This window comes from Nipponia nippon, unplaced genomic scaffold (assembly GCF_047370975.1).
Source record: "Nipponia nippon isolate SJK-2023a ecotype South Korea unplaced genomic scaffold, ASM4737097v1 scaffold_4, whole genome shotgun sequence".
Lineage (NCBI taxonomy): Eukaryota > Metazoa > Chordata > Aves > Pelecaniformes > Threskiornithidae > Nipponia > Nipponia nippon.
In genome coordinates, this window is record NW_028262358.1 from 52716080 (window position 1) to 52740383 (window position 24304).

Genomic DNA, 24304 nt, shown 5'->3' on the forward strand with positions numbered 1-24304 from the left:
ATTTACTTCACGGATAATAAGATGTTCAAGGAGCTCCAGACACTAGTTGTGATTAACTGTGTTCTTCCATACACTGTATGCTGACATCAAAGAGCTTTCTAAATAGCCAGATGTTATCAATAATATTCGGTGATCTTGTATGGCAAGAGATGCTATTTTCCACATGGAAACCATATACTGATATTCAAGAGATGACATATTACTTAATTTGTATGTCAGTATGCAGTCTTTCAAAGAAAGGGATTTTTTTTTTTTTAGATTATCAAAAAAACCTATTTAAAATCAGAGATGACTTGGAAAAAATTTTAGAGCTAAAGATACATATATTTACATATGTAGGTATAGGTAATATAACAATAGGGTTCTGTAATATGTAGCAACTGAATTGAACATATGCAGTAATGAGTGGTGGTGGTTCTCAAAATAACATTCAGCCTTGGCCTACTGCTTTTCTCATTGTTGCGAATGGTAGAAGTACTTTAATAGGTAAAGATACAGAGAAATCCAAAGTGTCTCTTGAAAATTGCATTCTCTGTGACAGTGCAGAAAAGAACCTTTTAAAATTGGACCTATAATGTGATACATTTACTTTACCTACATAATGAAAAGGATCTTTGAAGATAATGTAAAACAACAAAACAAAAAGGTCTCAAGTTAAGTTATTCGGGACACTTATGTGCATTGTGCTCTTGCTGTCTCAAAATAAAAAAGGAGATCACTGTCTATAGAGAGTGAGTATAAACAGAATGTGATTCTACTTGGTTTGATTTTTCTCAAATGAAGATCATCTATGATACTATTTGTTTCCTGTGGAGGTAGAAATCTGGTTCCCTTGCCCTTGTGATTGGGAGCAGTGTGCAGTGTTAATGGCTCTTCTTGTTTCAGAATGTGCTGAGAGAGCTGGAGAGGAGGAAAGCTGATCTGAAGAGCATCACGGAAAGCTGCGCTGCACTCCAGGCTCTGGTGGAAGGGAGCGAGACTTCCCTGGAGGAGAAGCTGTGTGTCCTTAATGCTGGCTGGAGCAGAGTTCGGACCTGGACCGAGGACTGGTGTGACACCTTGTTGGTAAGTTGCACGCGTGAGAAATATTCATGGTGGTTCTCCCTCCCCACCCTTGCAGCAGCTGCAGTTTTTACTTGTCTCACTTCACTGTGATGTGAAGCTTCCATGGTGCCTCATGAACTTAAAGGAATGTAGAACGGATATCTGGTTAGTCTGTAAATGGAGAGGTGAGTCACGAGGTTATATACAATGAGGAAGGTGGGGAACTGTTTTGCAAGTGTTTTAGATGTGCTGATAGGCATTGGTGCCATGCGCTTGGTAGTAGTAGCTATTGCTCAGTGGGTAGGAGATAATAATGCAGAATCTGGATGTGAGAGTGATGAAACTATGTAAATATCCCAGGCAGACAGTTAACTTGACCTTGTGGGAATAACCTGCTTAGTTGTAGAGAATAAAGCTATGTTTAACTTTTTTTCTTTTGCCTTTCTCCTGGCTTCTGTGCTAGGACTCTTTTCTGGGTTCTTACTCTCCCTAGACTTTGTGGTGTAATTCCTCTTTTCTATAGATAATCCACCATATGCTTAGTGAATACTTTTCACTTATATATTATTTTAATCTCTTTATCTTTCCTTTCTCCTCCCCGCCTTTAGGTGCCATCACATTATGTTTTTAATCTTTTGTCCTTATTTACAAATTTATCTCCTTGTACCTCTTCCCTGTTAATGTTTTATTATTTTCTCTTCTGCTACACCAATAGTGCTAGCCTTTTATGCCCACTTGTTGTTTAGCCCTTAATACAATGCTTGCTACTCTAGTGCATAGAAGTAACTTTCTAAACTATCCTGAAAGGGAGCATCTACCGTCGCACATAGAATGAGTGGGTTATGGGGCATACAAGCATTCATAAAACTGCTGGTTTTACTCATTAACTGGTAGTAGCCAATTCCGCCAGATTAAAATGAGGGGAAAAACCCCACCAGGTTATGGAAGTGTTATTTGTTTCCTAACGGCTAATTAGCCCGGAAGTTGGACCTTGTGTTTTCTATGTAACTTACTAATATAAGTAAGCTTATAGAAAGTAGAAAACAAAAGTAACTAGCCCAAAAGGACTGGTTTCCATGAGGCTGCTGTGTATGCTGCTCTTTATTCAGTGTGAAAGAAACCTCTGTGCCAGCTCCAGCATAAACAGAGCATTTTTGTGTCGATAGATTTCCTCGAGACCCAGATGATGGCTGTTTAATGGACAATTGATAACTTCCTAGTGGTGTTCAGCAAAGTACTTGAGACCCTCTGACAGCCTATTGCTCTTTCAAACAGCCCATAACTGCAAGCGTTTAAGAGTACGCCAGCTCAGAGTTGAGGCCAACAGCATCTGTTTGGCTGAGTAAATGGAAGACTAAGTGTATTATATAGCCTAAAGCTGCAAGTTTTGCTAAATGGGCATGAAACAGTCTACAGTTAATACTAGTATCAGACTGATACTAGCAGATAGTTAAGGTATTTCTATGTTGTTCAGCTAGTTATGACAATCCACCTTCAGAAGCCCCTGATATGGGCTGAAATTGTGGAAACATTGGTGTATACCTAGATGGTGAGCCCTGTGCATCCTGTCCAGTGCCTGTTGCAGGTCGTACTGTTTGTTTCATAATCCAATGATGTCCATGTTAGGAGTAGTCAGGTAGTTTGCTCTTATTTGTAAATGCTGCAAGGATGATCCACAACTAAAAACCTTCTAAATTATGTTCATGTCTGGTGATGAGTATTGTCTTTCTGCTGACTTTGTTAGGTTAAATTGTTCTTTTGCTAGGTGAAAATATGTTTCTTGATATAGAGAGCAATCAGAGGCCTCCTCTCTCTTTCCTCCCCTCCCTTTGTTTTGTTTGTCTAAACGATCAAAGCTTAGTTACCCTTTTTTTGGGTAAGAAGCTCCATGCTTAAGGAGGACGGTACTTTTCTGAATCTGGTAGCTTTGTTTTATCACACAGAATAGTGTGTTTGTCTGTGGCACCTAATGATATAATTTCTGACTACATATGAAAGCAGGCCTAATTAGCATGTCTACAATGTGGTGACTTTTCTTAAGAGGAAGAAATATTTTAATGTAATCAGTAAAATATAAAAACTTGGCTATTATAATTTGTAGGTTTTGGTATAATCCCCTTTCAATTAAAAAACCAAAACAAAGCACATGCAACAACAACCATGTATAATGTGTACTGTTGTATCTCCTAGTGATAACTGAAAAAATTGTGGGTTTTTTGGTCGCCTGAGATGATGTGGTCTGGCTGTAATGTTGTAATACATTGTCTGTCTTTAGTTGGACAAACCACCTCAGCTATTTCTGTTTCCCTTTCTATGAATTAGAAACAATAATATCTAAGGGTCTAGAATGAAAACTGAATTCTTGTAAATAGTTATTGAAGGTGAGAAGTACAATCTAATTTTCAGTGTTCCTTTCCAAGGTGTATCCATAAGACTTTATTCTATTGATCTCCTTTTTACTCATAGTGGTTGTTTTGGCAGGGTTTTTTTTGTGTGTGTGTGTTTTTTTGTGTGGGTGTTTTTTGGGTTTGTGTTGTTTTTTTTTCCCTGGATTTTTTTTAAGTTTCTCACATTGATACTTTTTTTTTTTTCATCTTTTTCCAGAATCATCAGAGTCAGCTGGAAATTTTTGATGAAAATGTTGCCCACATAAGTACTTGGTTATATCAGGGTGAAGCCTTGCTGGATGAGATTGAGAAAAAGTCAGCAAGCAAAAAGGAGGAAACTGTGAAGGTAGGAAATGTTACTGTCAAGTAACAACTTCTGGATTCTAAATGAAGTCGAGTCAGGTTTGCTGCCTGTGGTTTTTTGGTTTTGTTTTTTGATTTTTTTTTTTTTCCTTTCCTAGTGTAACCATTTGCATTTTCTTTCATTTCTTAGCGCTTAACATCTGAATTAGATGATGTTAGTCTTCGCGTGGATAATGTGCGTGATCAGGCTATCATCCTAATGAATGGTCGGGGGGTGTCATGCCGTGAACTTGTTGAACCCAAACTGGCAGAACTGAACCGTAACTTTGAGAAGGTTTCTCAGCACATCAAAAGCGCCAAGGTGAGGGTGAGCGAGCTCCAAAACGTGCTTGGGGGGGTCTATGCCAAAATGATGGCAAATAGTTTTAGGGGATAGATCTTTATGTATTAGAACAGCACTTCACTGCTTTTGATTCTCTTTTAAGTGTAGATACTTGTATGTGAAAAATGGACAGACTGATTTTAGACCAACTGCTTTTTTTTACCTGAGTAGCAGGTGATGATTTGATTTGCAAGGGAAAACTTACAAATAACTGTGTTAAAGATTTGGAAAAATGTATATGTTGCAGTACATATAAATATGAAGTACAGAACAACACCATAAGCTAATGTGACTGGAGGATTTTTGTTTGTTTTGAGACCAAAATGCTCGGGTTGACGTTTGAAGGTAGAAGCTTGGTAGTACCTATCAACACTGTATCCAAGCTAGCTCTTAGTGTTAGATCAAACAACTCTTGCAATTTTTTTTTTTTATGCTGCTATCTGATGGTCCTACAAACTGTTATGCCTGTTCATGGAAAATTGGCTTAAATCATTAAGCTGTGTGTCAACAACTCAGACTAAATTTTCAGCTTGAACAAAGTTTTTATTTTGCTTTGTAGATGCTTGTTGGACAAGAACGACTTCCTGTCATGTCAGAGCCCCATGAAGTCAGAGGAGCTTTTCCAGACCTGGAAGAATTTGAGAGTGACATACAGAATACGTTAAAAGTTGTGGAAAAGCATCTGGAGTTGAGTGGGGAAGATGAAAAGGTTTGTGAGCAACGGAAGAATTAAATAACTGACTAACTCCCTTTCTATTTTGTCCATGTGTTACATCCCTCCAGACTTTGAGGGGGAATTCTGAGAAAATCTTTTTAAGACAGAAGTAGAAAATGAAGGGAATTACTAGGTTGTTGGAAACACTGCACAATTTTCCCATACTTTTCCCATAGCTGCTGCCTCTTGGCTGGCGCACTGAGAGTAACTAGTCTTACATCAGTCTGTATTTTATTAACGGTTTTGTGTAATTCAGGTAGCGAACTTTGATTTTTATTTATCTTCTCTCTTCTACCCAAAGTAGCTGTTTATAAGGAATCCTTCCTGTAGAAGTAATAGGGTGCAAAACTTTTTTCTTTCTTCATATCTAACTGTTTGAACTTATGTTGAAATGATTCCTTAATGCAGCTGAGACTTTTACGATGTATTTGGCAATTTTGAGCCTCTAATCTATTGCATTGGGTAGAGAATTTTTTCACTTTAGATTTAAACTGGTATGGTATATTGAATCACAGTGCATAGGTCAGGTCAGTGGATACTTGTGAGATGAGGTGCAAATAAGAGTGTTATAATATGGCTCACAGCAAGTCCAAACAAGAACTTGGAACAAAATTTATCTTTTTCTAGATTCTTATCTAGGCTCTGCTATTCACTTGTATAACACTGTCATACTTTTTTTTGCATCTTGTCCACAATAGCCTTGTTGGCTACAAAATTGGGTAAAGTCCTGCCAGGCCATCATATCTGCCTTCCTTTTAAGCACATGAAATAGTATAAACTGAGCTGGAAAGCTGAATATAAGTCTAGGGAAAATGGCATGTATACTACACAAAAGTGTTTTTAAAAGGCCAGTATGGAAGAAATTATTGCTATAGAACATATGCTCCCCTTTGTGCTGGGTTTATATTTATTACAGTTTCATTTTCTTGCTATTCTGCTCTGAGCTTGCTTATTAGCGTCAAGGAATGTTCAGAATAGAACCCCATTGCTGTGGCTGCCTACTGCTGGCTCGTTGAGTGAGCTTCTTGCAGAGCATCTCTTTATGAAATTTATGGAATGACCAAGTTGGATTTTAGGATTTGGTAGTTGTGGAGGACAATCTCTGCTTGGATTAGTTTAGCTCACATTTGGATAATAAAACAACAGTTTGGAACCGTTACTGTTAATATCTGAGCAGGTAATGAATTCATTTTGGAAACCATAGCTGAGCTTTCTGTAGGTAATACAGACTTGTGTAATTTTAGCTGGATCAAGAAAGAGCTCAGATTGAAGAAGTTTTACAGAGAGGAGGGCAGTTGTTACAGCAGCCTATGGAGGACCATAAGAGAGAGAAGATCCGCATACAGCTGTTGCTTCTGCAGAAAAAGTACAACAGTGTGCAGGTATGATTATGGTAGTTACTATAGTTAAAGCTCATTCATGCAGTCTTCGCTTTGGTATCCCACTTACACCCTGCTTATGACTTTTTTAGTGTATAAGATTTTCTGGGGACGAGTTTAATGGGTGTACACAACAGCTTCAATCTCTGAATCTTTGCAATTCCAAAATAGGAATTTTGTCATTCCAAAGTTTTGGGGGAGTGGTTTTGATTTTTAAAGTCCTTTTTGCAGCTTCACAGAGGGCCACCCTATATGTGTTTACACAGATGGGTGCAGACAGACCTCCAGCAGAGGTTTGTCTCCACCATCAGGCTGCATCAAGAGTGACTACATAGACACATGTACACAAACGCATTCATTGAGTTCTCAGCTGAAGAGGTTTGTGTGAATATGAGTCTGCTCCTGAATCCTCTTGCTTCCCATAGAGGGTATTATTTGTGGACGCTAGTATGTTGTGGTGCTTTCATACACATGCCATATTAAAAATGTTTTTGTGTAGAACAAAGGGGTTCCGTATTCTTATACTCCTTTTACCTCACCTGTTTGAATCATACTAGAGTTGGTAAGGTGAGGTGTAGCTCAAAAGCAGGGTAAGACCCTCAGGCTGGCTTTGGTTGCAGGTCTGCACAGATAACTAGAATGTAGGTATTTTTAAAAAATAAATGGCTACTGTTGCATATTTTGGAATTTGCTTCTTTGAATTAATCCCTCAAGTGTTTTGGTTTTTCAAATGAATAAGACCTATTCTGTTCACTACTTCCCTCCCCTTATACCGTATTTTCTTAATACACTGGATTGTAGGAGTGCAGGTCATTTCAAAGGAGGCAGGTGGTGGAACTCTCTCCAGTGTTTTCCCAGTATAAGAAGGAACATGACAGTCTAATGAAGTGGCTGGATGAGGCTGAGCACCGCCTGTCAGGACTGCAAGGTGTGGAAGATGAACAAAAACTACAGGTAAATGAGACTTTTTTTTTTTTTTCTTAGAGCAAACAGAGTGAACGCTATGTATGAGCATTAGAGATTCATATATTAGGGTTTTATGGCTGTTCTTTTGACACTTTCCTGGAAAGAAGTGTTTTCAAAATGACAGCATTCATTTTTCATTAGGAAATTTATCTGCATAGACTAGTTTGGCGTTTCTATATAGTCATCACAGGTCCAAAATACCCCAGCCATCAGGCCCAAGTCTTAGAGCGTGATCTGGGCAGCGTGACTGAACCAGGACAGTTTCTCTTGCCAGTCTTGCTCATGGGGATTATGCTTAGGTCTTTTTGATACCCTGGCTCAAACATTCTGATTCAGTGTCTGATTGGTGCAGGTACGTATGGTTAAAGTCTCGTTTGAGGCTTAAACTCAGTGCCTCTGCTTCCTGTGGTCGGGATGATGTAACTGCTCAGATGCTGCCTTTCGCTGCCTCAAGTGCTTAGGGAGTGATAACTCCCCTCATGTGATTGATATTACTGTACACAATGAAGATTAATAAAAATGATAAAGGTTGAAGTATGTCTGATGAGAAGAGTTATGCGTGATAATCTGTGTGCGTGGGTCTTGACAAACAGTTTCACAACTGTTTTAATAAGATGTCAGGGTCTGATAAAATTTACTGCCCAGAAAGCTGTATCTCTTAATTGTTGAGGGTACAGATAGTTTGAGTGGCTTTCTTGTTTTGTTGTGGTTTGGTGGTTTTGTGAGGGTTTTTTTTGTGGTGTGTGGTGTGTTTTTTTTTTAATGTTATTTTTCCTTTTCATCCTTCAAAACACTTTGACCGCATGGTAATTGCATTAATATTTTAGGCAATAACAGTGAGAAGCCTTGTGAAGCAATAAGTAATTTCTTGGACAAGCTTGGGGGCTAGGCAATCTGTCAAGTACTTCTGAGTTTCTGCATATGAAGCTTCATAATCAAAACCAATCAATCTCTTTTTGAATGCTCTGTAACTTTTCAACCCAGCACCAATTAACGTGGAGGCAGGGGTAAAATGCTCTGGTTCCCTGTAAGACTTGCACCACAAAATTATAATGCGATGCTCTTCGTTCACACCTGTAGTGCTATGTGGCTTCAGCTGCCTGTGATAGCTGTGGACCTGTGGCAAATGCTCTGCTCTCCTTGGTCACGCAGGCTATTCAGTATCAGCTATGAAAGTAAACCGTTTAAATCTGCTTCTCTTCAGAGAGACTTTTTCAAATTATAAGCCTCCCACACAGAGCTGGGCAGCAAAGATGGTCCCAGGGTCTGTTTAACTGTCCAACATCTGACAGCTCTGTTGGGTCGCCAGTGGTCACTCCTGGTGTACTGTGGTACTTGCGCACGAGCTCCTTGGGACCTGACTGATGCCAGGGAATTTGTTTGAAGGAAATGGGGATCCACGCGCATTTAAAGTAAAACAACATGATCCACTTTTTCTGTTTGACCATCAGATGCTTTGAGTGAATCAGTTACTGGATTGAAAAGGGAAAAAGGTGCACCTAAATGGTTCTTTGCTAATGGGAGCAGTCCAGTTGTGCCACAGAGTGGTCTTCCCTGTCACTGTTGGTCTCACTGCAGGTTGACTGATCTTCTCTAAGGAAGATCCTTTTGCCTCCTATAAAGCCCTTTTCTTTAGGGATATACTGGCGCTGCTGGATCCATTCCTGGAATTACTGCATCTTGGTATCTGGGTGCTGAATGCAGAATATCACGTAAATATGGATTGCCATAGCAATTACAATAGATTATTGATGGAGAAATGTTATCTTTGCTCAGAATTAGTTAAGTTGTGTAAAAATATCCCTATACTTCCAGATGTAGTTTCTAGTCTGGCTGAGTCAGCTAGGCTTTCAGAAAGGGACCACAGCAGTTTTCATTTACTGCTGTGAAACTCGGAAACTGCTGCTTTTGCTGCAAGTGTCTGTGCCTCTAGCTTTCTGATACTTGAGTGGTAAGCCAGCCTGTCTCAGATGACCTTATTTGACTTTTATGGCTTGTTCTTTCACCTGCTTTACTAATTGATTGTGAGCATAAAAAATGGTATGGGACCATATCACTTCTGAAGGGAGCAACAGTGTTCCCAAATATCATCATCATTTTAGATGAACGCAGTTGCTCCAGAATTTTCTTTGAGCCACCACACTTAACTCACCCTCAGCATCTGGGGGAACCCTAATGCTAAAATTCTGCAACATAAACTGACCCTCCCCAATTTTTAACATCTATTCTGTGCTTGAACACCCTCCCTCCCCCTTTTTTAGGCAGCATGGATGTCTGATGGAGGTGGGGAAAGGGAAACCCTGGATGTACCCATAGGGCCCCCAGACAACCAAATAGCAAATTGCAGTGCTTTTTGCTCATCTCAGCTCAGGACTGAGAAGCACTAAACAAATTCTTGGCCCACTGGTGTGCAGCTGGCTCAGCCCCACACCTTGATGTAAGGAAGGTGCAGTGAGCAAAGGAAGATAAACTAGTGTTTGAAATGAACAAACGGGGAGGGAAGGAAAGATTTAAGCCACCAAGCTGGGGAGTAGACTCTGATTTAGATTTTATATAATACATTATTTACATTTTTGTAAATGAGTGTGGAGGAGAGGACTTATTTATGGTGCTTGAAGGTCATACGTATGTATATATTGATTTGCTGGAAGTAGCTGGATCATAAAGATTCCTCGTCATGTATGCTTCTAGGGATTATGGAGTTAAGTGTCTCTGAAATATTGGTAACCCTTCTGCATAGCAGGTACTTCTGAATAACCTTTGTTTTGCCACAAATCCGTTAGCTAGAAAAGCCTGCATTGGAAGTTTGTCTCTTTGAGTTCCTTCTTTTCTAAACTTGCTTTAGTATTTATTTGAATTGCTGTATTCTTACTTGGCTTGGAATGAGAGAAAGGAAAAATTAAACCTTAAATTGCAGAGGTAATTAGTTGACTAAAGTTCCTGAGAGATTTTTCCAGGTTTTGGAAAACTGTTTTGAAGTGAAAATGATAATTTTGCAGATGGTAAGTGAATTTGCTGTTGCAGGCACGGTGCAGTTTTTCCTATAAACTGAAACACAGTCACCATCTTGAAGGCTCTTGAAGTATTATTCCTGTAATAAAGAAAACATGTTTGTTTGCCTATTGTGCTTTTTATAGGGAAAGTTCTGAGTTACCTAAATGTGAACCGTTAGCTACATTGCCCACAAATATGTTGCTTACTGACTGCATTAATTAACCCAGGAGAACAAATAAAATTGACATGAGATTTTAGCTTTGGAAAACCTTTTCCTAGAAAACTGGCTATGACATATTTTGAGTGTGAGAGAGAGGAGGCAAGGAATGGTTAAAAAGTGAGCATTTCTAATCAAATGGGTATTTATTTGCAAAGATAAGTAATGTGTGATCTGAGATTAGACTGGGTAAACACTTTTGGTTAAAATGTTTATGTAGTTAAACAATGGAAGGTAAATTATTTAATTTTATGTCAATTTCTTGGGCAGTATTTTCCAAAATGCACTTGGAAGCAAGTCATAGTATCTCCTTGAGTTGAATCTTTGGTAGATTTTGTTTCAAAAGGTATTTGAGTGTAAAAGGGGGAAGGGGAAGAAAATCTGAAACCAAATTCTGAATTGCAGTTCAAATGAGATGCTAAGTATAGGAGGAAACAAATTTTTATTTGACCACTGAATTAAAATTATTTTTAGCAGCTCTCATTGAGAGGTCTTATTTATAGAATGTACACTAGTAACTGAGTATTCCCCTTCTTTCCCCTAGTCCTACATTTTTTCCTAGTATTTAAAGAGAGACCATATTTAATAAACATGCTCTGTCACCACTGAAATTAAAGTAGAAAAGGGCTATTAACTCATCCAGTCAGATCTCCTCCTGAATAACCTTTGATTAACTTGCTATTTGTGGGTGCTGAAGGGTTTGCTTGCCTGTTTGTGTTTTGTTTTGTGTTTTTTTTTTTTTAAATTAAAAAAAACAAAAACAAAAACCTGAAAACCATTTTCTGTGACATTTAGATGTTTGATTTGTGTGAGACAGTTATGTCAAACTTCTGCTTTTCCATTTTTTGGTACTTCATGCTGCATTTTAGAAGCTGCCAGTCTGCAATGCAAGGTAGAGAACAGCTGAACAATTAAAACTCAGCTGTAGTAAAGCATTAATGTGTTTGTAACACTTGCATATGTTCACCTTTAAGGAGGAGGGTTGTGAAAGAAGGAAACATCATCTCAGTGATGGGAGGAAGCTGGAGGAGATTAGTAATGAGGTGTGCTCTGCAGGAACAGCACCAGGAGGAATTCACTGCTTTTCAGAAGAGCAGCAGCCTGGCCCAGGATGGTGCTACTGGGGAAGCAGAAAGTTTCAGTATATGTCAGTGTTGGCAACAGGTGGAAAACAAATTTACACGCCAACAGATGCTGTTTTAAATCTTGTGTAAGATTTTTCTAATGGGAGATAAAGCAATGTGGGTGAAGTAGAAAGATAATAAAGTCCAGTGACCTATTATTCATTTGGATAAAGTCCAGATTCTGGACTGTTGCCTGTGTGAGAATGGGACTTGTGGGATGATGGGGAGTTAGAGAAAACACCTTGTGAAGATGTTTCAAGCAGCTGTGCTGCAGCAGGCATCCTGGTATTTGTTCAAACCCAGGCTTATTGCACGTTGTTGGGGAAAAGATACTTTGAGTTTTATGAGCTTTGTTCAGTTTCTTTGGAGCTGGGGCCTCACCTTCCACAGGAAATCATACCACTGTCTGAGCCTTGGGCTTTTGCTCCAAATTTCAGTGATGGAAGCTGACAAAATATATACAGCTCCTCAAGAAAATGTGTTTGGGGAGCATCAGGGACCAAGATACTCTGTTTGTAACTCAAACATATGGAGTAGCTTATGGTTTTTACTGCGGTGCTTGCTTGCTGTACTGTTACTGAACCAAAAGCAAAGCTGAGTATTTTATGATGCTTGTCTGTAATACTTGTTTTCAGTAGGCTCAATTTATGTACATCCTGTTTCTTTGGTGTGCAACGAATGACTGAAAGCATACCATGTTTCACGGTAAAGGTCTTGTGGAAGTACAACTGTGTCCCTGCTTTCAATACAGGGATGACTGTCTACTTGTTAAAAAAAAAAAAAAAAAAAGGCAAAAAAAAAAAAAAACAACAAAACAGAAAACCCTAAACCAACACAAAACAAATAAAATGCTTAGGAGCATTCAGTGCATGAGAAGAAATCCTGAATGGTGAATATGTGAACATACCTTTTCTGCCGCAGTCCTTTTTTCTTTTGGACTACACATGCTGCATATGTTAGATTGCAGTTAATTTGAGTGACATATTTGATATGCTCAGAAACATGTGGAGGAGGAAGATAGACAGGTGTTTGCAAACAACTTTATTAGGGGGTCTTAATACTTTACTGGTTGTCAGCTGTGCTAGAGATTTGCATGTGTGCACCCAGCCCAGGCTAATTGCAAAGTAAAATTCACTGGCTGAAATTTGGCTGTGAACATACATTTATTCTTCACACTCTTAAGTGTATTCTCAGCTGTTAGTAAATCATAGTCGAGTGCCTCTGTCTCTATCTTGCTTGACTCAAATGGTGGTGGCTTAGAAGTTGCTTGAATTCTTCAGTATTTGGAGGTGGGTTTACTTTTTCATTGCTGATTTTAAAGAACTGGCTTATTTTCAGAGATGGTGACAGAATCCTGTTGGGCAAAAAACTGCTTTCAGTCTTCGGAGTATGTGCTTCGCCTGCCTCTGCTATCTTTGCCAGGCGTGGCAGGGTATAGCTTCTTGCAGCTGATGTCCTAATGCTTCAGATCCAGGCCATCCTTTATAATCCAAGAAAAAACTGCATTAAATAACTGTTCTTGTTTTCTTATCTGCTAACATGGTTCTTGGCTAGATAGCCTGGTCTTACAGCCAGAGCAGACAACAATTGCCAAGCTCTTGAGGAGTTAGTGTCTCTCATTGCTGCAAAAAACATATTGTGGTACTGGTGGTGCGCTAATTTATTTAAAAAATGGTTGGGAAATATGGGTGGAGATGCTTATTGAAAAGAATGTGGAGAGGAAAAAAATGTCTGCCTCAGTAAATTGGTAACTCCTGGGAGTCTTTGATGATGAAGAAAGCAGACAGTAGGTTGCAATCACAACTAGATACAGGCTTGATCAAAAAGAGTAACTTCTGGAAATGATAAAGGATCAAGGTCAGAGAAAGAGCAGTGGCCTTCCTACTCCCTAGAGTTTTAATAAAGAATAATACAGGGTCATTGCGAAGCGTGGTATCTACTGTTTTCTAACTTTTTTTTATAAATATAGAAAGAGTTCTCTGCAGGACTTGCAGCTTTCTGAATTTATGCAACTTTGCTAGAAAGGCCTTTGTTTTGTCTTTTAATGTAGAAAAGTACTTATTCTGAATATAATGTACTGATTTAGGATTTTTTCATAAAATTGCTTGTTCTTTGAAATATAAAATGAACTTTCATGTTTTTAGGCAATCCCTGTCCAGCAGAGGTTAAAAGGCCACTTTGCTGCAGGGGTTAGGACCTTGCCTTTTTCGGCTGAATACTTGGTTGAAATCAACAAAGTCTTGCTGGCCATGGCTGATGTTGAACTGCTGCTGAATGCACCAGTGCTAAATACTGGCATCTATGAGGATTTTTCTACTCAAGAAGATGCGCTGAAGGTACTGCATGCTTAAGCATTATATTCTGGGGGAAGAAAGGGAGAAGGGAATAGCAGAAGAAAAAAACACCTTAGCGACTGTATAGCTGTATTTGTACTTTTGCTCAGTATATACTGGATCGATGTGCACTGAAAATTAAATAATGAGACAGTTATGTAGCTAATTTTTCTTTTATGCAGAATCTGGATACGAAGTGGAGCAGCGTGGAAGCTGGGCGGGAGGTTGGGGGAGAAGGGTTTGACTTCTGTTCTTGGAAAAAATGTGTTTTTCATCACTTAGCCTACATAATATGTAGAGAAATGCTAAAGCCAATCTCGTTATGTTCCTGCTTGGCCTCCTTAATATAGCTGCTGTACTCTGTGTCATATGAAAACAACGGCTCACATGGCAAGAGGGAGAAAGAGAGATTCTTGACTTTTGTATGAAGCTATGTATGAGGCCACAAGACAATGATACCTGTTCTGATTAGCAAAGCATCAATATGTGCTCAATTTTAAGCTCCTATTTCTCCTCATTGCCAGTCAGTGGATTTACCTGTGTGATTAATGATGAGGAAGTAGTTAAGGATTTGCCCTTCTTCAAAAGGGGATGAAGAAAGTATGTTTGAAAATACTGAATCCTGCTGTCAAATGTGAGTTAAGTATGTAGAAGTCTGAGTCCTCGTTAATTTTGAGCATACAAAGGAGCACGATACAGAGATTGCCACAGAAAACATCCATTGGAGTTGGGAGTTGCACATGGTGTGGTGCAGTGTAGAGGTACCTCCGTGGGTTGGGAAGCATAGTGGGGTCCATGTGTCCTTATAGTTGAGGTAGTCAGGCTTTGCCTCTCACCTAGAGCGAGATCAGCTGTTTCTGCAGCTGTTATACAGGTCCTTTAAAAGCTTTTCAGAATTTCAGTCCACTTTTCCAATCTGCTTTTCTTTGCTGTGTACATACTTTCATTTTTCATGTTTGTGTTTTGGCATAGTTTTCAAAAGCAAACAGGGGAATGATGCCAACCTTTGACAAAGTGGGTGACTCTTCTGTTTTGTTGATGAGATTCTCTTGTTCCTGTTTATTCTGCTTCTGTGCTCCCTTAAGTACAATTAGGAGTGTTTATGTTCAGATGGGTTTAAAATACTTCATTTTGGTGCAGGTCTCTCATCTGATTTTGAAATTTTCGTATATTTTAAGGCTGTTTTCAGAAGAAGCAAATAGCAGAGCATAGAATTTTTAGAAATTTTAGTAAATTCCACTGTTTGCATGGACTGTTTGTCCTCTGAATACCAAGGCAGTCTTACAACAGCATCTGGTTTAAAGGTATTTTCACGTCATAGTTCAATGATATTTGAGATAGATTGCTTTAACTTTGTCACTTAAATCTAAAACTTTTTTGTAGCTTATTCTTTTGCAGTTCTGTGCATATGGGAGGTTACGTGAAGCATAATAAAGTCACGTTTTGTGGCTAATTTTTTACATGACGAAGGAATATGTACGATGTCTTCATGGCACGGGCAGATTTGTTTAATAATGAAGATACTGCTGTTATCAGAAGTATGGTATGCCCCTTTACCTCAGGAACAGATTGGATATAGAAAATATTCAATCCTCTTCATAAAACAAAACAAAAAACCCAAAAACAAAACCAAACAAACTGAGAAGGACACATCCTTAAAAAGGTGTGACAGACTATTCAGTTGCTAAAACTGATTTAATCTGTAAACTACTGATGCTGATGATCTTGGTCTTATTGTAGATACTAATTTTTTGGAACAGTGTTTTGAAGAGAGTATTTTTTGGTCTAATATTTTATTTCCTGCTGGTGTTGACTTTACTGATGGCTTGTGTCATTACTGTCCTTGCAGAACATAAAAGATATTTTGGATAAACTCGGGGATCAAATTGCAGTCATACATGAGAAGCAGCCTGATGTTATATTAGAAGCATCTGGACCTGAGGCAATACAAATAGGAGATGCACTAACCCAGTTGAATGCGGAATGGGATAGAATTAATAGAATGTACAATGATCGTAAGTGGTAAGTCAAGGATGTTTGGTTTCTGTGACCACGTGGTAAATATTTTATGTACTTGAATATAAGTGTTTTACAAATGTACCCTAATGATGAAGATTAAGAGTTTGGGAGTAATCAGCTTTAATATGTTAGTATTACACAATAATTGCCAGAATTATTGAACATTGAAATAGTTAACATGCAAATTGTAGTTTGGGTGCCTTTATGAAGCTGATTGTTTTTGTGTTATAAAATAGAATATTTTGTTTATAAAACATAACATTTTTGTTTTGTGAAGGTATTGCAAAACAAAGTTCTAGAAGAAAAATGTTAAGTAGGATATCTTTTAATAAAGAATTGAAGGAGGAAGGAGTTTGAAAGGATGGGGTCTTTAAAATACATCACGTATAATAGTTGCCAATAATCTTTGTTGTAAATAATTGAAGATGAGAGATGACCATATTAAAAATTTTTGTGGTTGAGAGAACAAGAGAATATTGAAATCAATGCTTAAGAAAAATGTATTTCCTATTTCCTTTCCACAAAGATCAAATAACTGTAATTTCACTTATGCCAAAAAAAGTAGGGGGGGGGGGGGGGAAGTCAAACTAAGTTGTGATTTCTCCCTGTCCCTTACAGAAGATACTGTAAACTGAAAATGCCTTATTATCTGAATCATCTTCAAATGCTTAAAAATAAACTCAATACCCCTTAGTCAAACTTGGAAAAGCGTCTCAGGCATTTTAAGTTGGAATTGATGAGAGTATGAAAGTATGTGTTCGGGAAGTTGCCACTAAGCTGAAGGTACTGGCACTGCAAACAGCAGTAGATGCTGAGATTGCTGCAAAAAAACCCTTAATGACTGAAAATAATTTTATGAAACTTTAAATGCAAAGGCTCATACTGTAGTTAATTTGCTCTTACAGTATTTGCTTTTTAGTAGTGATATGATGGTTAATGCAGAAGTTCTGTAGAGCATACAGTAATGTCTAGCCACCTTCACTTGCTTTGTAGCACCAGAAATCTGATATCAAACACGTTTGGTAGTGTATTTTGAAGAGATGTTTTTAGGAAGCATGTGTTACATAAGCTGATGTTTTCAACTCTTTCTCAGAGCACTGGTATATGTGTAGGAGTATAAAAGTTGGTTGGTGGTATTGTCTAAGAAGAGACTTCCAGAAATTCTGGGCCACTGGATCAGTAAAACATCAAGATTTCTAATAACTCAGCAGGCACTGTTGTTTCACTGTTTTTTAATTTGAAAACAAATAGCAGTGCCAGCAGGGTACTACTTTCTCTGCTCTTGCTGACTGCCTGTGGTCATCTACCATATTTGGAGACAACTGCTCCAGAATCTGGTGCCCATCTGTATTTATATGCCTGCAGCTATTTTGTTGTCTTCATAGGTGTGATGTGCACTAAGCTTTAGTTATGCCTTCCCCCCCCCCCCCCCCCCCCCTCCGGTAACTTAATTGAAAAGCTTTAACTAATATTATCCTTTTGTAAGTATGAGTACAGTTTCATTTACTACTTCATTTTGTTAAGTAGTCAGGCTTAACCAGAAACCTAGTCTTCCCATTGAAAAATATAAGTGTATCAAAGAGTTAGTTCAATGTTTATGATTAGCTGGAAAAATGCAACAGATTTCCTCCTTGGTTGGTTCACTGAATACAAATTAATCTCAAACTTCATAAAGTTTGTAAAGCTCTGCATCTTAATGAGACTAATATTGGGCACGATTTTCATACAAAAGGGACTACTGGACTAGCAATTTAAGCTCAAATGGTACGTAGCTTCCTGAATATATTAAGTGCTACAATTTTAATAGAAGAATATGCTTTGATTAATGAAGACAATAGTAATATCAATATTAAAATGCTGTATTTTGGCATTAGTATCTTTATACCCTTTCTGTTACTAAGAAGAATTTTTAACCAAGTTTATTCTTGCTTTTCCTAGTGTTGCCCCTAAGTATAAACAAGAAGGCTAGAAGACTGTCTCCTTAATAATCTCTGGCTTTTTTCTATTTCTGGAGTGGGTGGAGATTTTGATAGAATTAGTAGAAACAGCATCTGAAGTCTGTGGCAAAAGACTGATTTAGTATTCAGAGGTAGTAATGATTCTGTGATTGAGTGCCAGCTAAGTAGTTAAACCTTCGATAAAAGCTCTGATGTAGCCAAGCACAAGTTGAATTACACTGTACTTAGCAAAGCTTTTTAAGTGTTTTCAAGTAAATCCAGTTGACTTCAGTTTGACTTGAACATACGTGTAAAGTAAAATGTCTGTTTTGTGTGCATGTATGTATGGGCGTAATGCTTTGTTGAGCTGTTTGTAACAGTGCTGCTTTGCTAGTTCTGCTCCATCTGCCATGGGCTTTCCACCAGTGCTAAAAGTGTTGGTGACTTGGGAATGAGCTGTGGTTTGGAAGCAAGTGGATTCCTGCAGAGGAGGCAAGGCGTAGCCAAGTCTTGGTGCTGTAGTGGACGGGACTTTGGTACTTTTCTCTTTCAACTGAGGCAGTCTGTAGTGAAACAGCAGCATGTGCACCTGGCTTAAAACTGGAGTGAAACTTCATCTCGTTGCTCAAAATATTGATGGAACTGTAGGCTCACAACGGAAACAGCAGGAGTTAAAGCTTTGTTTCTTAAAGTGTTCTGCTCTAAAGTTCTAAAATTCTGGATTCTGAAAAAGTCATGTGTTCAAAACTCCCCCAGAAACTTTCATTTTGAAGGAAGCCAATACAATAGTATTTTAAACTTTTTTAAGTGCTTAGAATATCTCTTCTCATTAAATGTGGAATGAGATACTGTTGTGAGACAATATGTTCAGTTAGACTAAAATGTACCTGAGAAATAAAAGGAGAATGAGATTTGGGGTCAGTCTACAGGTTGGTCTAGTATATTGAATTGAGATGTGTACAGGAAACTGAAACGGTAGAACTAGGAGGTAGGGTCAGAAAAAATTTAGAGTGGAGATTTTTAAGGCTTTCTTCTTCATTAGAATTGGCCCACATGAAGATTAATAATAAGAAAAAAGCCCTGCTTGTGCCAGGAAATACGGATGTCTTGATAAAAATGAGATATAATTTTGATGAAAATAATCTCACTAGGAATTTTGGGATTGTTGCATTTATTTTCTTCACTGATTAAATTCAATGGTAGCTCTTTAAAGTTTGGATATCTTTGATGTTATGCTGCTAATTTCAGATTGCATCTGTATATAAGCGGTAACTCCGGAGACTTTGCTGTTGGAATTGTTTAAGACAGGAAGTAGTGGGCTACAGATGAGGTCTTTACTCTGTCACATTAGAGGGTCCTCTGATGAGCAGGAGACCTGGCCTCCTATGTCTTTAAAAACGACTGTTTGCAATGGGATGCTATCCAGTCTGTTGGTGTTGATGTAGATTTCATGGTTTTTTGTCTCAAGTCCTGTGTCCTTTGAGACATCTGTCCTATTTGCTTTATAATGCTAACATAGAATTAGCTATCAACAAATAGAAAGCAAGCCACCCACCCTCTCTATGCCTTTCTGATGTGGTTTTCTTATTTAACATTCATGGGCTGGTTTTGTTATTTTGTCAACATAGTAGAACTCTCATTTTAGTTAAAAACCACCTTCTGACTGTGATAATTCAGCCTGTTCCATGCTAGAAAATGTTGCCCTTCAAGTTAAGCTACACGTTAATTTGAGGCTGCAAAGATGGTAATAATAATGAAATGCCTGGTAAATTATTGTGTGATTAAATTGTATAAGACCTACTTATGCGGGCCCTCTGGTAATACAGTCAGTTCTATATAATAAAAATCACCTTCATTTATTAAATTCCAGGCACCAGCATGCCATGGTTTATGAATAAAAAAAAATATATTTGAGCAATTAATCATATTTCATGTTCCACACTGTCTGATATCTGAACCGTTTTATAATAAAGAAAAAAGAGTTCTGCAGACCAATTTGATGAAGCTAATCAATCTTTATTTTTTAAGTGATAGAAACAAAAGTTTGCTGAGGACTGCCCTTTTTCTCTTCAGTTGGAAGTTAATGACAGTCTGTGCTGTTGGCTTTTACCAGCTGCTGCTATGTCAGGCAGCCTTCAGTACTGGGGCTTTGTTAACCAGGCTATATGCTAGCCTTTCCATTTCGCAAGGGAAGTTTCTACTCACTGGAGTAGGAATCATAGCCTTTTCACTGAAATGGTTTGGGTAATTTTTCAATGCTTTGTTTTCAAACAGTGGCTTTGATAGAGCAATTGAGGCATGGAGACAGTTCCACTGTGATCTCAACGATCTTTCCCACTGGATAACGGAAGCTGAAGTGTTATTAGCTGATGCCCGTGGTCCAGATGGAAGCCTGGAGCTGCAGACAGCTGGGCTGCATCAGCAGGTATGTATGATTTGTGCAGAAAACAAGCAAGCTGGAAAAAGTCTAGATTTTTGTCTAAAATTCTGGTTTTCTATATAGACATACAGATTTGAAATGAGGCTGTGCAATTACACTTTAAAAAGTGGTAACTCTTAAAATTTCTTTTTCAATTGCAGTTTAAAATGAATCTTGGGGAAGATCTCAACTCCTGCTTATAGTATGGGGTTTTATGATGACTCTTATATGGACGGGTTTGAGATAATTGGGTAATTCAAATGTTGGCATAATTTTTCTTGTTTTATAAGTTTTGTTACAGCTTTAAAAATATGTTCATCAGTTAAGAAATCCAGTATATCATTTAACTTACTTTCTACTCATAATTAAAAAAATGGACCCCAGCAATGGTAAATTATAACTTAGCAAATTATTTTTTTAAACTAATGACTTTGCAAGATCCTGCCTTGTATAAGCAATTATAAGATTCCAATTACAAATGTCCTAGGTTTGATTGTTTCAGACTTCAGTTCTGGAATTTAATTCCCTAATGTCTTTCTAGCTCATCATTATCGAAGAGCAGACTTTTCTGTTTAGCTAAACTACTTTACTTCCTTTTAAATAAGGAGAAGAAAACATAACTTTAAGGATCAGATTTTTTTTCCTTGCTTTTGGGAATAATGGTTATCCAAGAGTAAGGTATGTGTTGCTAAAGAAATGTATGTTCTACCTAACATATAGTTTGTATTTCATCCTTGTTGCTGCTTGGAGTTTTCTTCTAGGGCATTTCCCTTCTCTTTCTTGAATCATCTTATTCCTGATCTAGTTGCAAAGAAATTTTTACTAACAATGTAAGGTTTTTGTAGTGGTTAGGGATATTTGAAGGTTTGATTCTGACATTTTCTGACTTCCTTTAGTTTCATGGATTTTCTGTGATGTCTGGGGACCATGGCAGCACAGCCATAATTATCCTAGCTAAAATATTGTTAAGTTACAGAAATAGTCAGGGGCATAGGTTATGAAAAGAACTGGTTAAAAAAAGTCGTATCATCTGTTAGCACTACTAGGAAGTGCTGTACATTAAGAGGAAAGGACTCAAACATGAATATGGAATCTAGCAGTGATGGTTTAAATGAATTCTTGTGATCCTAAGTAGTATTCAGCAGCCTATTCTGTGTCGTCATCTTTTTATGACGCTCATTAGAAAATTGAACTAGATTCAACAACAGACTCTTAATAACTTAAATCAACAGCATCCAATTTTAAGTAAGATGGCTTTAAGTGCCTGTTTTAGTAAAAGAATATGCACCCAGGATTCGTCCTGCATATTATGAGCCACAGATCAAAGTCACTTTAGGTCAGTAATAAAATTCTGTGTGACTTTTATGTTTCTGACAGGAACTTGAAGAGGGAGTCAGCAGCCATCAGACCAGTGTTTCAGCATTGAACAGAACTGGGGAGGGGATCATACAGGAACTGTCTGCTACAGATGGGAGCTTCCTGCAGGAGAAGCTGGCAGGATTGAATAGACGCTGGAAAGCAATCACCGCAGAGGTCATGGATAGACAACAGAGGTAATAAGTTAATCAGAAATTTGGATGTCTGACCAGATGCGATGAGGAGGATCTCATTTAGAAGACTATGGGAGAGACAGTGCATTCTATTGCACGCTGTCATTAATCTGAATTTTCCTGACATTCAGACCTCTGTGTTTTGAACTGCCTTCTAGAACCAATTTCTCATAAATGCACCTGCAATTGACTGCTTAGTGAGTCTGTGTTTAACACAACTCACCAAATGACAATCACAAAACTTCTTTTCTTACAATTTTCTTTTGTTTTTAAAATCATTTAATTGCTAAGCCAGACTTTTTTAGAAAGGAATACTCAGCTACTTTCTCTGGCTGAAGCTGAACTGTAAGTACATTACCTTGATTTCTATTTTTGCATTGTCAAAGATACACTATTAAAACACTTACATTGTTCTTGAATTTCCACAATACTATAAAATAAGATCTTTAGGTCTGTGTTTGCAACGATTTAATCCATCTGACTAGGTATTTTCTGAACACAACAAAAATATGTTTTGAAGTAGCCTTTAATTTACTTTAAAAGATCAAATAGCAAGGTTGTCTGAGATAAATATACAAATTGTCAGCGTATCTGCAAATATAAGGTTCCCCCCTCTGTTCTTACTGCTAAAAAATGTGTAACGATAAATCTCTGGAATGAATAGTTATTTTTGGAGGCTATTTATATAATGATATGTTTTTTAACATATCCTTATACATTTATAAATGTAATAAGATTTTTCTTAATTATTTAGTTTGAGAAGTTCCATTAAAGCTTTGTGTGATATAGGGAATTTTTCCCTTGGAGGGTTTTAGGACACTTCCAATACTTTCACTAACAGTGGCCTTGTAGTGGCTTACAATGATTAGGCCTGAAGGTGTTGTCGTACTGTCACTTATGTTTAATGTTTTCTGCAGACTTTTAAAAGTCTATTTTGTGACTTTGGAACTGAAATTTATCTGCTTTTAAGGTGGTAGTATTAATTTGCAAGTATCTTGCATTTTAATGGTGAGGATAGTCTCCTTTGAATACCAAAATGAATCCTTTAAAATGCTGCAACCACTGACAGACATGTGACTATGTTGCATCAGAAGTAATGTAGGACTGACATGCTGTGTTCACTGCAGAAATGCATGTGGATCTTTTGTTTTCCTTTTTTAAGGCTAAAAGGAGACAATCAGCAGCTGATAGAGTACAGAAAGAAGCTTGATGAGCTACGTTGCTGGTTGGAAAATGTAGAAAATGCTCTGGACACAAGATTTACATTCAACCATGAAGAAAACTTGCAAGAATTACAGGCAAGATTGATAAGTGTGTATATGTGTATGCACATGTATGTCTTGTGCAAAGTATCAGGACATGGCTTTTGGGGAGGGGAATTTTCACATTGTAAATAACCAAAGAAATATTATGATTGTGTGAGACAGTTTTGTGAGATTACTTACACAGGTAAGACGCATCTCACGGTGAAGTTGGGTTGAGTGGATAACTATGTTATCTAGCCAGAAGATGGTGGCTATGTATCAGAAAGTGAGAAATATATGTACAACTGATAAAATTTAGTAAGTGGAATTTCACTGGAGATGATGTCACCGAGTCAACTTTATAATTGTCAAAACTTTAGCAAAAAGCTGATAGGCTTAAAATGGTAAGTAAGCATCGTTGTCCCATTTACTGGGTAGCTTTAATACTTTGTTACATGTGTAAGATTTTGTTTAACCTGCTTTTTAAGCTATAAGGGCTTTGGTCATTTCAAGTAACTTGAGTATATATATGTATGTGTATCTTTTTCCTGTTTATTTTGTATCTGGCTTTGACAACAAAATATCTCTGGTTTGTAGGATGTGTGAAAGAATGTTTCTGGAATCCTAAAAGAATGGAAGGAGTAGTAAATCCAACAAGCCTGCTTGCTCATTTTTTAAAAATTAGTAATTTAAAAAGAAAAAAAAAACAACTTCTGTTAGACCAAATCAGGTGGAAAGGCCTGAACTTCCTACAAATGTGTATAAACTATGTAAAGTAGTGGCAGTTGTGTTTGCCTAAATAAATTGTCTCATGACATTTGAGTATTGGCTGTCTGGACATCAGGAAAGTTTAATTTTTCTTGTCATCTGCCTTAATATAGATGCCTGAAGTGAAAGGTAGAACTGGAATAAAGGGGGAAAAAGCAGAATTTGCTAGAGAAACATTGGTGGGGAATTATTAAGTACCAATTTGGCCCTGTGAAGGCAGGAATGCGTAAGCAATTTTGGTTACGTATATTAAGGAAAGGTGAGTTTGCAACAGAAGAGGTACTAAGTAAGATTGCTGGGCTTTTCAGGAGGGTGGAAGAAGAACTTATCTGCAAAAAGACTTGGAGCTTGCCTTGTTTTGTCTAGGCAAATGAAGACCAGTGAGAAGGGATATGATGATGAGAATAAGAAAGTGTAGGGAAGATGAGCTATGAATAAATACAGTCTGGGAATGAGAAGGAGATTTCTAAACAGAGCTTCTGGAGCAGCCTCCAACTAAAGGATATAATATGTTTAAAAAAAT

General features: G+C 37.7%; 1 protein-coding gene across 8 annotated transcripts in view; it reads left to right on the forward strand.

The window, feature by feature from the left end:
- UTRN (utrophin) overlaps positions 1-24304 on the forward strand; it is a 388166-nt gene that overhangs the window by 130721 nt on the left and 233141 nt on the right. For all 8 annotated transcript variants that reach the window (XM_087773985.1, XM_087773987.1, XM_087773986.1 and 5 more), the window contains 11 exons: positions 886-1065; positions 3649-3777; positions 3925-4095; positions 4676-4825; positions 6076-6213; positions 7012-7164; positions 13656-13847; positions 15694-15866; positions 20075-20225; positions 21597-21772; positions 22932-23067. In XM_087773985.1, coding sequence (XP_087630111.1) covers positions 886-1065; positions 3649-3777; positions 3925-4095; positions 4676-4825; positions 6076-6213; positions 7012-7164; positions 13656-13847; positions 15694-15866; positions 20075-20225; positions 21597-21772; positions 22932-23067 — 1749 coding nt within the window. The remainder of the gene's footprint in view (positions 1-885; positions 1066-3648; positions 3778-3924; positions 4096-4675; positions 4826-6075; positions 6214-7011; positions 7165-13655; positions 13848-15693; positions 15867-20074; positions 20226-21596; positions 21773-22931; positions 23068-24304) is intronic.